Source organism: Branchiostoma lanceolatum, chromosome 8 (genome assembly GCF_035083965.1).
Source record: "Branchiostoma lanceolatum isolate klBraLanc5 chromosome 8, klBraLanc5.hap2, whole genome shotgun sequence".
Lineage (NCBI taxonomy): Eukaryota > Metazoa > Chordata > Leptocardii > Amphioxiformes > Branchiostomatidae > Branchiostoma > Branchiostoma lanceolatum.
Window position 1 is genome coordinate 16,095,641 of NC_089729.1, and position 14,152 is coordinate 16,109,792.

The following is a 14,152-nucleotide window of genomic DNA, read 5'->3' on the forward strand; positions in this document are numbered from 1 at the left end:
GAAGGTAAAACAAGAAAAAACAAACTGATAAGAATAAGGATACATTTAACCTTTAGCACTCTGAAGTAGCCATTTTGCACCCCATTCTGTATTGGTTACAGGGTTAGGCAGTCGGGAGAAGGTTTAAGTGTAACTCACTACACTGACATATACCCATCTTCTACACAGTAATCTGTACTGTTTCTAAGTTGAATTTTATAGTATATAGCTTGTTCAATTTTTTAAAGATGTAACCTTGCATAACACTAATTAAAAAAGTAAAACTTTATCAGTTCATCACAACCTTTCTTTATTCTATTTTATCTTATTTATCAGATTATGAATCTTTAGTTTCATGCTATTCCTCTGAACACCTACCTCCACTCCGGTGGGACCAAGCCCTGCCTCGATGTTCTGGGTCATACGGAACGGAACTCTCTCCGGCACGCGCAGGCCTTTCCCCTTCTCAAAACACACGTTGTAGTCAATGTGAACCACCTAGCACAAAAAAAGAGCACTTTATTAAGGATTACACCACGAGAATCTATACCAATAGATACAGCTAGCACCGAAGTGCTTCCTAAAACCAATTCCTTAAGAACATTTTAAACTCATCACCATACTAGCCTGAGGTGTAGCAAAATAACAGTAGTAGCTCTATCCACAGTGCAAGCCACAACCACATAATGCTTACTCATCAGACCATGCAAGCAGTAGAATTAGCCATCTCAAAAAAAAAATGTTCATCTACAAGATTCACATGGCAGTTGAACTCCCCTATAAACTCAGAGGCACCCGAAAAGAACGATCAATGCATCCTCTCAACAGCACTATTATTGACATTTCCCATTTCTTACTTTCAAATCCTCTCAAAAATGCAGGAAATGTCATTTCAGAGGGTTGGATTTTCACAATTTTCTGGGGAGCATGCCCCCAAACCGCCCTAGAAAGCTTATGCCTTCGGCACTCTTCTTGTGCCATCTGTGCTCACTTGGCCAAAAAAACTACAAAAAAACAAACAAAATCCTGGCTATGGGCATGCTGAAACAGCCCACCTCTCCTGTGTTGAGGTCGATGAGTATGTTGTCGAGATGGCGGTCCCCGAGTCCGATGATGTACCCGACCATGGACATGACGGCAGTGGAGCGACAGTACAGCTGGGTGACTCGCCACCACTCCACCGCACTGCTGCAGGAGCACCATAGTTCTCTGTTGAAATAAACACGATACACCATTCAGTTAGCATGCAACAGTTATCAGTATAAATAATGATGCATAATAATCTTTGTTTACTGTAAATCTTAAAAATGTTCCTGGAGGTTTTATTTTCCGGGTTTTCACAGAGACCTCTCGACCAGGAATTCAAGACACGGCAAATGTGAAGTTCCAAGGTATTACTTCTGTACTACAAAATTGTTTCATCCGTGGACTAAAAAAACTCCTTTCCACTTCTACCAAAAATTAAGTCCCCGCAAAAATAAATGAATTTATAGTTATTGTATTACCTGCATGACTATGACAGATTTTCATCACACCATTTTATGAAACAGTAGGATATAAGTTGTAACGACAGTCTAGTTTACTACTACTGAACCAAACCATAGCAATTTTGCACGATAGACAAACTAAACGAAAGAGATGTGTTTGTTTTTTAAAAGAGCCGAGATGTGTATCTATCAGAGTGAAAGATATACATGTACATCATTGAAGGTTAGACATCTAGGTAAACAATCATTCAAAGACAAATAAATCAACTGGATAAGATGCTTGTTCTGCCACTTCATTCTAGTGATGCTGAAGAAGAGCAATGGATGACACTTGAAACATCTGGAAGTAATCTTTGGATCTTATCCAGTTGTCCAGTTGTAGAGACTGATTTGTCTTTACAAAGAAGCTTTAGTTTCATAAGGTCTGGGATTAGAAAGGGTAACAGAACAACCATAACCTTGCTAGCAGGTCTCGTGGAGTTTCTCTGACCAGTTCACACAGAACCTCCTTCTGAACACTGTTAGGCCACTCCTTCCTGTTGGACAGGTCCGTCACACCCTTCTCCTTCAGCAAGGGGGTGATCTTACTGTAGTACAGCTCGCTGGGGCGCATGATGGGCGCCGTGTTCAGCCCCTGGGTACTACCTCCACTGCTACTGGAGCCCTGTACAAAGGAAAGGAAAGACAAGGACAGAAAAGTTACAACAGCGACCATTCAGCACCACGGACAGATTTATCAAAACAATGATCTTTCAGCAACAGCGACAGCAACAGCAACCTCAGTACTAGGGACAGCAATGTTGGGACAAAAGAACTTTCAGCACCAGGGCCAGTAATGACACAGCAAATGATCTTTCAGCACGAGGGGCAGCAATGCTACAACAAATGGTCTTTCAGCACCAAGGACAGGAATGATATAACAAATTAAGAAAGCAATGATCTTTACGTACCAGGAATAGCAATGCTACAACATCTGATTTTACAGCAATGCTACAATCAATGATCTGTTACAAAAGTTTAAAAAATCAACGATGATTCAACCTTTCAATTTTGTTGTGATTCACCACAGACTTCTAAAGAGGTCATTCTTCCAGTGGCCAATATGACACAATACAATGCAATACCATACAACATGATAACAACATATTGCAGAAATAATTCGTATTAAGCATTAACAAACTCAAATGGCAGAAATAAAACATAAAAACTATAACTACAAATAAGTTTGATCAATGTATTATCAATCAATCATACCAAGCAATTTGCAATAGAATAATCAGACCCTATACCTGTTGCTTCATAGCAGCGATGGTTGCCTCCCTCTGCTGCCATCTCTTGTAGAGTCCAAACAAAGGTGTGGCCCCGTCCACCCACTGTATCAGGCCAGACCTGGGGCCCAGAGGGGTGACCGAGTAGTGCCTGGCATGGTACCTGGGGTTTAGGTGCCTGAAAAACAAATCAACATGTAGGTCATTCTTACAAAACTGAGCCTGAAAAATGACCAATCCTATAAAAGAATTTGAACGACAAAACTGATGTCATCATAGGCGGGATTTTACTAAAAAAAATGTCTATGCATGTAATAGCGTATATGTCAGTAACTATTGCCCTTCCTCAGTTACATAAAATACTGAGAAAATGGCATATTTTTATACTTATCTGTTGTAAATCAGTTAGATTGTAAACAAACATCTGCTTCTTCCAGATTCAGGGTATGTCGCTCTAACATGTTCAAACATGTGCGATGACATGGCATTTTGTTAGTATAACCCCCTATGGCAACATCAGTTTCTGTCATTTAAATTTGTCAATTGCTTGTATCATATTGCTTACGTATGAATGCATTGAAATTCCATTGTCATGCTTTTTGTATAAAATAATATGGTTGATGCGTACCTGTTGACTTTTGCAAACATGTTATTGACAATAGACAGGAACTGCATGATGCGCTCATCCAAGTGTAGATCCTCTAGGCCCTTGAACAGGTACGTGTACCTTTGGAAAGAGAAGAGTTATCATGATAAAGAATGGAATATCAACAGGGCAGCAACGTCAATGTGTGCATTTTTATCATCAGAAACAACATAATGATCTGTACTGTTTTAAGAGAAGTTTTTCTACTAGACGTATCTTTCAGAGCCAAGGACAGCAATGTCAAAGGGTAATTCAGCTGTCTTACTAGAAAGCTTTCTCAGCGTCAGAGACAGCATCAGTGATTTTGCAAACTATGATCTGTCAGCACGAAGGACAGCAATGACAGTTCAATGACTTATGCACCAGTGACAATGATTTCAAGGGGTATTTCAATCTTTAATATTAGACAGCTTTTTTTAGCACCAGGGACAGTGATTTTTCAACTATGATCTTTAACACCCAGGACAGCAATGTTAAGGAAAGCCTTTTTAGCACCAAGGACAGACAGCTATCTAAATCTTTAATATTAGACAGCTTTTTTAGCACCAGGGACAGTGATTTTGCAACTATGATCTTTAACATCAGGGACAGCAATGTTAAGGAAAGCCTTTTCAGCACCAAGGACAGTCAGCTATCTAAACATATTAAACACCAGGGACAGCAGTGAAACTACAAAACATCTTTCTCAGAAGCAGCAATGATACTTGACAGTGTTTCAGCAATGCGACTAAAAAGTCTTCCAATACTTGGAACAATAATTTCAAAGGGTAATTCAGTAGTCTTATTAGAAAGATTTTTCAACGCCAGAGATAGTGATTTTACAAACTATGATATTTCAGCACAAAGGACATCAATGATAGTTAAATGTCTTTAGCATCGTTGACAGCAATTTCAAGGGGTATTTCAGCAATCCTATGAGAAAGATTTTCGGCACCAGGGACAGTGATTTTGCAACAACAATCTTAAACACCCAGGACAGCAATGTTAAGGAAAGCCTTTTCAGCACCAAGGACAGAAAGCTAACTAAACATATTAAACACCAGGGACAGCAGTGAAACTACAAAACGTCTTTCTCAGAAGCAGCAATGATACTTGACAGAGTATCAGCAATGTGAATAGAAAGATCTTCCTATACCTCTTCCCGTCGGAGCCCATCAACATGATCTTCTTGGGTTTCGTCTTCGTGGGCAGGATGGTGACCGTGTTACAGAACCCGGAGATCGTGACGTCCTGCTGCGCTGACGAAAGGCTGCTTCCTGGCAGAGCGATAACGGTGTCCGTCATCTCCGCCAGTTTGGGGCTGATCTCGTCTAGCTTCAGTACGCTGGTGGATCGTTTCTGTGCCCTCTGTTGGAGTACGTGATGCAACTGGAAAAGACATTGTCACAATAAGTAACATTATGTTGCATACACTGTTAATACATGTAAATCACTATCTGTTACAAAAGATCTGGGGCTTTGATAAAAAGCATGCAAATGCACTGTATGTATAATGTACAAATTGCTGCAATTTTAAAAATAGTTATGACATTGTTGAAAATGAGAAGTTTGACATACTATACATTCGTCTACTTTTATGGTGATTTATCTTGCAGTAGGAGGAAAAAGGAAGTTTTCGCAGCGTTTTAAATTCGCGGCTGAAACAATTCTGATGTACCGTAGTCACGCGAGGGAGACATATTTACAGTATGAATTCACAGAGGAGAGGTCATCGCAAGGTTCTTATTTAAATTACTGCAAAAGTTTCAAGGTTTACAGTATACTATAAGAAGCTTTATCAAAACAAGTTGAATTTTCTTCTTTCTCACCCAGGGCTCGAAATACTGGGTGCATGTGCACCTGTGTGCACCCAAAATTTGAGCTGTGCACCCAATTTTTGACTGTGGGTGCACCAGTGCACCTAGATTTTTTTGTACTCTATAGGGCAACATTTCTTGTGTTCACTAGCATACAGAATATTCTTGAAATGTAAGTATCAGAAAGAGCAATGTAACCTTTCCTTGTACTTTATTTGATGTATTGCTTGGTTGAAATGTGAAATCTTGATAGAAATACAGTAGCGTCAAACTTATGTTTTGTTGACATTCAACTTTCACTTTATTTTATCTGGTGCACCCACATTTTTTTCTGTGCACCTAATCTTTTTGGTTGGGTGCACCAGTGCACCTATTTCCCCAAAAGAATTTCAAGCCCCGTCACCCTAACATCAGGTTCAAAATACAAGGAAGATGTCTGTTTGGCCCCACCTGTTTAAACATGACCCATGAGTTCTGGGGGGTGCTGGGGTTGGGAGGGTTCTTCAGTTTGTTCAGGGCCTCCTCGATGTGCTTCTCGTACGTGTCCTGGAACCAGCGCTCGTGTGGCGTCTCTCCCAGCTGGTCCGTGATGGCCTTCAGGTGCTCCATGGCAAACACAGTCTAAAACAAACAAACAAAGAAATAAACAATGGTCATATGTCAACTATCGATTGACTTCTTAACGTTGATGCAGACTTCAGCAAACAATTTAACTTGAAATGTATTGTGGCTTAAAATGCTGAAATACTATGTGAACACTGTTAAAAACAATTCAAGAAAAAATTTACAATAGTTTACATAATTGTAAATTGATTTAGAACAGCTAAAAGCATATAAGGTTGAATCCAGGCCATAAGCACAGGTATAATTTTGATGTTCTTGGAAGAAAGACAGTATTGGGTGCGGTCACATTTGTCGTTGGTCGTCCTATAATTTTGATGTCATAGAATTTTCAAGCAGGCTGTGACAGAACCAACCAACAACAAGGGTCTAAAACAACCTTTTCAATAACAAGACAACCAAATTGTGTAAACATGACAACTATCCCAAGAATGCCCTCGATGTGTGATCATATGACAGTGTGTCGTATGAAGAATGTGACCATAACTCTTGCGACTTTCAGTACTTCAACAATAGACAGTTACTGCATAGTCTGTCTCAAAGTAATGACAATAGGTCCCACACATCAACTCACAGGTTTGAGAATGGCGTTGTGTTTCTCCAGTATGATGGCTGACTTCTCCTCGTGGCTGAGCGTGGTGTTGCTCAGCACGCGCTTCACCTCGTCCTCCAGCTGGTGGATGCGTCGCGTGATGTCTCCGTGGTGCTGGTTCAGGGCGCCGAACCACAGCTCCTCCCACAGCAGTGTCACTCGCCGCAGCTCTGACACCATCGTCTGCACCTGCGACACCATGGACGGGTTGTGCTTGGACAGGGTGTCCACAATCGCACTGAGGAAAGAGATTTGGATTTGGATTTATTGGAATTGCAACAGTGCAATACACATGGGACACAGGCAGCTATTGCTGATGTTGTGACCCACACACATAATGTACCCGATTTTTACACTTGGGTGGAGTGGGGAAAATCGTGTTAAGTACCTTTTTTCCCAAAGGCACAAGATCGGTGGCAGCAGGGGATTCGAACCCCGAACCCCTTGGTTCTGAGTCAGAAATCCTGCCGTTACGCCACACGACCCCAAAGAGATGCACTGATCACATCAAATTTGAAATCTCTCTTTTTCCTTCTCTCTCTACATGTATCTCTCTCTGCATTTTCAGAAAAGGTACTATAATGCCTATGCATCCAAGATGATTGATGTGCAATAGACCCCTTTCCAAATACCGCGGCCATTTTGAATCTAGCGCGAGCGCGCATAATTCGAGCGCGGGAAAAGTAAACAAACGGTAAGTGGTAAAGCTTTGCAATGGCGTCCCCAATAGAAAGCAGTGTTGAGTCATCTTCTGCGGCGAGATGTTCTCCTCTTCGGTGAAATCCATCGATATATGTGCATGGCACAAGTAGATAATATTGTTGTGGACACTTGGACTCGATATCGGCTAGTAAAATTCTGAATTTCGGCCACTTTTCCACAGTTCCTGCCGGGCTGTTGAGCGCGCGCTACAGTGATAAAATGCTAATGTATCTACACTGCGTGCTTGCAGTTTCCCTGATAATGCTAGCTAGAGTCGAGAAAAAATCCCACAAAACATATACTCTTCGGGCTGTGACCCTTGTAGCTACGTTGAGGTATATATATAACTGTTGAGCCTGGCTGTCGTGACAATGACAACATCATCTTGAAATTAAGTGAGTTTGGGGGAGGGTCGTGTTTTCTGTGCAGCGCTACATCGACTTCGCTCAGCAATATTCTATATTTCCGCCAAATGAAATCCTACAAAAACGTGAAAATATAGGCTTGAGCTCAATGTCCTCAAATTTGGCAGAATTCCGGCGGCTTTTTTGACGATCTTTTCGGATGCCAAGAATTTAGTCTTGAGGACTCTAAGTATGTGAGTGAAGGTGTGTTTTCCACTGTATGTGGCGTTTCTTTAAATCATTTTGCGCGGCAATATTCAAGATATCTGTTGGCCGAATGGAACCGAAAAATAAGTTAGATAATATTGGCTTGAGGACTGAAGGACCTCAGGCCGATATTTTCCTTTTTTGTGGGGTTTCATCCTGCGGAAGTCTAAAATATTTCCGCGAAAAGTGATGAAATGAAACGCTACAAAGAAAACACGCCCCCTTGCTTCACTAACGAACTTCCTCACGCTAATCTTGGCACTAAAATATCGTCAAAGCAAAACCTCCTTGGTCAAAGTCAAAGGAGCCACCGAAGTTCCGTCAAATTTCTACTCGCAGAGCCCTCAAGCCTATATCTTCACGTTTCTGAAATATCATCCGACGGAAATTTTAAGATATTACGGCGCATAGTGAAAACACTCCATCTTTACTCACGTACTTTAGGTTTTGATATTTCAGAAAACGCGTCAAAAGAAGCCGCCAAAACTCTGCTAAATTCCTAACCAAAAGGACCTTGAGCTCAAGCCTACATTTCATTACGAACTGGGTCAATTCAGAAGCGTATAATGCAAATGAGCGGTCTGGTCGTAAACAGGCGGAGTTTATTGACTCTCGGCTAGGTGTTAATTACTATGCTAATCCCCACAGCACACACTGCCAGCCCAGAGCTACACCTCCCATTATGTTCAACAAATCTCCCTATAACATGTATAAGTCGAATTTAGACTATTTAAGTCTTTCCCCAACTGAGCTAGACATACCGTTATGTTTGAAACACACGTCCGCTAATTGTGGTATTCAGTCTCCCTATAAGTTGAGTTTCCTCAACAGGGCTCACTAAATCCATTCTTGAGCTAAACCTACCGTTATGTTTCAAACACACGTCCGCTAATTGTGGTATTCAGTCTCCCTATAAGTTGAGTTTCCTCAACAGGGCTCACCAAATCCATTCTTGAGCTAAACCTACCGTTATGATTGAAACACACGACCGCTAATTGTGGTATTCAGCTGCAGTCTCCCTATAAGTTGAGTTTCCTCAACAGGGCTCACCAAATCCATTCTTGAGCTAAACCTACCGTTATGATTGAAACACACGTCCGCTTATTGTGGTATTCAGTCTCCCTATAAGTTGAGTTTCCTCAACAGGGCTCACTAAATCCATTCTTGAGCTAGACCTACCGTTATAATTGTGGTATTCAGTCTCCCTATAAGTTGAGTTTCCTCAACAGGGCTCACTAAATCCATTCTTGAGCTAAACCTACCGTTATGTTTCAAACACACGACCGCTAATTGTGGTATTCAGTCTCCCTATAAGTTGAGTTTCCTCAACAGGGCTCACTAAATCCATTCTTGAGCTAAACCTACCGTTATGTTTCAAACACACGTCCGCTGATTGTGGTATTCAGTCTCCCTATAAGTTGAGTTTCCTCAACAGGGCTCACTAAATCCATTCTTGAGCTAAACCTACCGTTATGTTTCAAACACACGACCGCTAATTGTGGTATTCAGTCTCCCTATAAGTTGAGTTTCCTCAACAGGGCTCACTAAAGCCATTCTTGAGCTAAACCTGCCGTTATGTTTCAAACACACGACCGCTAATTGTGGTATTCAGTCTCCCTATAAGTTGAGTTTCCTCAACAGGGCTCACTAAATCCATTCTTGAGCTAAACCTACCGTTATGATTGAAACACACGACCGCCAATTGTGGTATTCAGTCTCCCTATAAGTTGAGTTTCCTCAACAGGGCTCACTAAATCCATTCTTGAGCTAGACCTACCGTTATAATTGTGGTATTCAGTCTCCCTATAAGTTGAGTTTCCTCAACAGGGCTCACTAAATCCATTCTTGAGCTAAACCTACCGTTATGTTTCAAACACACGACCGCCAATTGTGGTATTCAGTCTCCCTATAAGTTGAGTTTCCTCAACAGGGCTCACTAAATCCATTCTTGAGCTAGACCTACCGTTATAATTGTGGTATTCAGTCTCCCTATAAGTTGAGTTTCCTCAACAGGGCTCACTAAATCCATTCTTGAGCTAAACCTACCGTTATGTTTCAAACACACGACCGCCAATTGTGGTATTCAGTCTCCCTATAAGTTGAGTTTCCTCAACAGGGCTCACTAAATCCATTCTTGAGCTAGACCTACCGTTATGATTGAAACACACGACCGCTAATTGTGGTATTCAGTCTCCCTATAAGTTGAGTTTCCTCAACAGGGCTCACTAAATCCATTCTTGAGCTAAACCTACCGTTATGTTTCAAACACACGACCGCTAATTGTGGTATTCAGTCTCCCTATAAGTTGAGTTTCCTCAACAGGGCTCACTAAATTCATTCTTGAGCTAAACCTACCGTTATGTTTCAAACACACGACCGCTAATTGTGGTATTCAGTCTCCCTATAAGTTGAGTTTCCTCAACAGGGCTCACCAAATCCATTCTTGAGCTAAACCTACCGTTATGATTGAAACACACGACCGCTAATTGTGGTATTCAGTCTCCCTATAAGTTGAGTTTCCTCAACAGGGCTCACCAAATCCATTCTTGAGCTAAACCTACCGTTATGATTGAAACACACGTCCGCTTATTGTGGTATTCAGTCTCCCTATAAGTTGAGTTTCCTCAACAGGGCTCACTAAATCCATTCTTGAGCTAGACCTACCGTTATAATTGTGGTATTCAGTCTCCCTATAAGTTGAGTTTCCTCAACAGGGCTCACTAAATCCATTCTTGAGCTAAACCTACCGTTATGTTTCAAACACACGACCGCTAATTGTGGTGTTCAGTCTCCCTATAAGATGAGTTCAGACAATGAAAGTCTTTCCCCAACAGGGCTCACTGAGGCCGACCCTGAGCCAGTCTTAGCTCGAACTTTGGCAACACAAATACCATGGTTGACGTAAAGATAGAAAGAAACCATGACAAAGTAGAAAGCCCGACAAAAACGCCTAAAAACACGTCAAAAACCTGCCGGACCCACTCCTCTGCTTGGAGAGTAGTTGATTCCTGCCATGGGGCTAGGACGATCCGCGTGTGTGGCCAACACCGCTTCCCACGCTAAAGTGACCACTCTGAGACAGATGGCCCGTGATATCTACGTCACAGGAAAGGACGTCACAGGAAAGGAGAGCGCTGATTGGCTTCACTATTGAAGCGAAATTCCGTCACCGAACTGTGAAGGAAGACCATTGTTTAACTCTCTAATGAACGAATGTGAATACAGGAGACCGCTTTACTAATCTTCAAGCATCCACTGTTCCCAAATCAGCCAGCTAGAGAAGCTCCAGTCAACCAGAGAACCTACGGGATTGTAGCACACTTCGTAATGATTAATTCAAGGATACAAAGCATTGGTATTTGGTGTCTTTGGTCTAGAGTCAAGCTACCACACGGTTATTTGCTAGCGCCAAGGTGCCAATAGCACTCCGCACAGCGGGGGAGCCGCAGAAACTGCGGTTTTCCATAATACGCTTCTGAATTGGCTCAGTTCGTAATGTTCACGTTTTTGTGGGATTTTATCCAGTGGAAGTATAAAATATCTGCGGACGAAGCTATGTTAAGAAAGGCTTGACAGAACACACGACCTTCTCGAGCGCCCAACACGCGTAGTTTTCCCAGGCAAAGTAGTCATCGTCTAAATTACGGTCACAACTGGTAAAATTCTGTATATTTCTATCTACGTAGCTACAAGGATCCCAGTCCGAAAAGTGTGTGTGTTGTGGGATTTTTTCTCGACTTTAGCTAACATTATCAGGGAAACCACAAGCACGCGGTGTAAACATATTAGAGTTTTTCACTGTAGTGCGCGCTCAACAGCCCGGCAGGAACTGTGGAAAAGTAGCCGAAATTCACAATTTTACTAGCCGATATCGAGTCCAAGTGTCCACAACAATATTATCTACTTGTGACATGCAAATATATCGATAGATTTCACCGAGGAGGAGAACATCTCGCCGCAGAAGATGACCCAACGCTGGTTTCTATTGGGGACGCCTTACCGCTTACCGTTTGTTTACTTTTCCCGCGCTCGAATTATGCGCGCTCGCGCTAGATTCAAAATGGCCACGGTATTTGGAAAGGGGTCTATTCTATCAGTACTAGTTTTCTGCAGACAACTTTTCACTATGCATGACAATTATTCTATTGCCTGTGTGTGTGTGTGTGTGTGTGTGTGTGTGTGTGTGTGTGTGTGTGTGTGTGTCATCAGTACACCGGTGTCTCCCTTGTAGCATCACAACATTTTCAGGACCATGGACAAGACTTGGAAGATGAACTGTTGGTGATGCCACATAACTCTGTCAAGATACAAGACCTCTCTTGATTTCTCTCTCTCTCATTCACTAACTCTCAGAAGATTGAAACTTTTCTCCCCATACCTGAAACAGTTTCTCAGGTCCGTGTTGTCTTCCTCTTCCTCCTCATCCTGGGACTGAGAGTTGTCCTCAGTCTCCTCCCCGTCATCCTTGGCGTTATCAGCTGCTGACTCGGCCAAGATGGTGGACAGCATCTCCCCAGGACCTGGTATGAAGAAAGTAGTAGCATGAGCAAAGGTCTTCTTACAGTCAACCCTGTACAAGCGACCATCTCTACGAAAAGACCACCTAGCGATTGATATTAGAATCACACCTGTACAAGTGAACACCTCTACAAAAGACCACCTGGCCAATGTGACAAATTTTTTTGTTGTCCCTTAGAGAATTTTTCCCATTGACACAAGCATTAAGAATCCTGTTTATAGTGACCACTTGTCCACAAAGACCAAAATTTATCAGTCTCCTAAGTGGTCTTCTTGGGCAGGTTTGGCTGTATTGGCAATCCTTTAGTACACAGTGTTGTAACATAGCCAAATCCTGTTAAAGTAAATACATGTACAGCTTAACCTGTCATGACATTGTTAGGACTGAGGCATTATGCAACAAGTTTATGTGATTTGAATGATGATTCAAAAGGATCAATTTTTTCTCTCAAGATTATACGAAAATGGGTCAATGATATTGATAATAGCAGATCTTACCCTTCAAAGCTCAGAAGAAGCAAAAAAGTTCCCAAAAGGAACATGACTTAAGAACACACAATGCTTGTCTTGCCACTTACCTTCCTTTGCAGGGTTCTTCTTGTCGGTTGCTATGGATGAACAGCCAACCACAGCGGGGTACACGATGAGGTGTGGGGAGTCCTGCGCCACGCGGCACAGCAGGTCCGAGATGCTCTGTCGCACATAACCCTCGGGGTGGTTTAGGCGCGAGAACAGCTGAGGGATGATACCTGCAAGACAACAACCCCAAAGAGACGCAAATGATTCACTTCTAGAGAAGCCCTGAAATGTATACCTCTTTACGCTTTGCACAAAGAAAAATGGTGGTGTAACTGGTATGAAATTTTAAACTGTATGTAATGTTCTCTATTGAATTCTTATTTAATATCTAATCCTACAATATGGAATACCTTCAGTTGTCACATTGAAGCCATAAAAATCAAACTCCAAGCTTTGTCAAAAACCGTCTTACCATTTAATAAAAAAAGTTGACTATTCAATGTATTGAATCCACATCACAGTGTCTGGTAGGATGAAAAAACAACAGTATCACTGCAACACAGTAACATGTGTATGTAATTACCAGGGAAATAGGGGTGTCCTCCGAGCATCTGGCTGCAATAGAGGGTGTCTGATTTTTTTGTTATTCTAGTTGAGGGCGTCCAAAAGCCGCATGGACGCATAGCTAGCTAATAACCTGCTCCACAGAACACTAAAGAGATGGATCCATATCTAAGGGACGTCTTTTCAACATTGTGCCTACCTTTCCACGGAGCTGTGGGTGTTTGAGCCAGCCCCTCCTCCAACTCTACCCGCAGCTCGCCGGCGTGCTTGACCAGAAGTCGCAGCAGCCTCAGTGTCGCCGTCACGTTCCCGTCTTCATTACTAAAGGACTCGGCGCTGCAAGGCTGGGGAGGAAAAATGGTGAAGAATTCTTGCTCAGAATAGAGAATTTTGTATGGTGACTTTTACTCTTGGATAATGCCTGCCATTCAAATAGTACTATACATTTTCTCCAACATCTCCAATTGATGTATACCCAATGCTAACAAATTCAGCAAAAATTTGCACTGTATTTGTCCAATGGTCAGGTCTCTATCACAATGAATGGAAAAAAAAGATAGCAAAAAATCATACAATGATATCTAAACCCAATAGGCCAACAGATTCATTCCATCAGTAGCTAGCTGTCACTCAGATAACTATGGACACACACCAACCCAAACAAACTCACACACCAAAAACATATAGAGGCCACAGGATCGTAATCAAGCTTGCTATCTTAATACATGGTAATCATGTAAGAAACAGGCTGTCAAAAGTCACCTACCTGAGTTTTAGTCCATGAAAAACATGCATTGGCAGGGCTGTCAGGCCTCTAAAGTTTCAATCTAGAGCATAATTTCAACTTTC

At 42.0% G+C, this 14,152-nt stretch overlaps 1 protein-coding gene across 4 annotated transcripts in view; it reads right to left on the bottom strand.

The window, feature by feature from the left end:
• LOC136439663 (serine/threonine-protein kinase SMG1-like) overlaps positions 1-14,152 on the bottom strand; it is a 72,431-nt gene that overhangs the window by 20,029 nt on the left and 38,250 nt on the right. For all 4 annotated transcript variants that reach the window (XM_066435164.1, XM_066435166.1, XM_066435163.1 and 1 more), the window contains exons 36-46: positions 13,503-13,647; positions 12,799-12,969; positions 12,081-12,222; positions 6,372-6,627; positions 5,627-5,797; positions 4,516-4,748; positions 3,363-3,461; positions 2,756-2,912; positions 1,925-2,130; positions 1,035-1,188; positions 358-477 (exon numbers count right to left, since the gene is read on the bottom strand). In XM_066435164.1, coding sequence (XP_066291261.1) covers positions 358-477; positions 1,035-1,188; positions 1,925-2,130; positions 2,756-2,912; positions 3,363-3,461; positions 4,516-4,748; positions 5,627-5,797; positions 6,372-6,627; positions 12,081-12,222; positions 12,799-12,969; positions 13,503-13,647 — 1,854 coding nt within the window. The remainder of the gene's footprint in view (positions 1-357; positions 478-1,034; positions 1,189-1,924; positions 2,131-2,755; positions 2,913-3,362; positions 3,462-4,515; positions 4,749-5,626; positions 5,798-6,371; positions 6,628-12,080; positions 12,223-12,798; positions 12,970-13,502; positions 13,648-14,152) is intronic.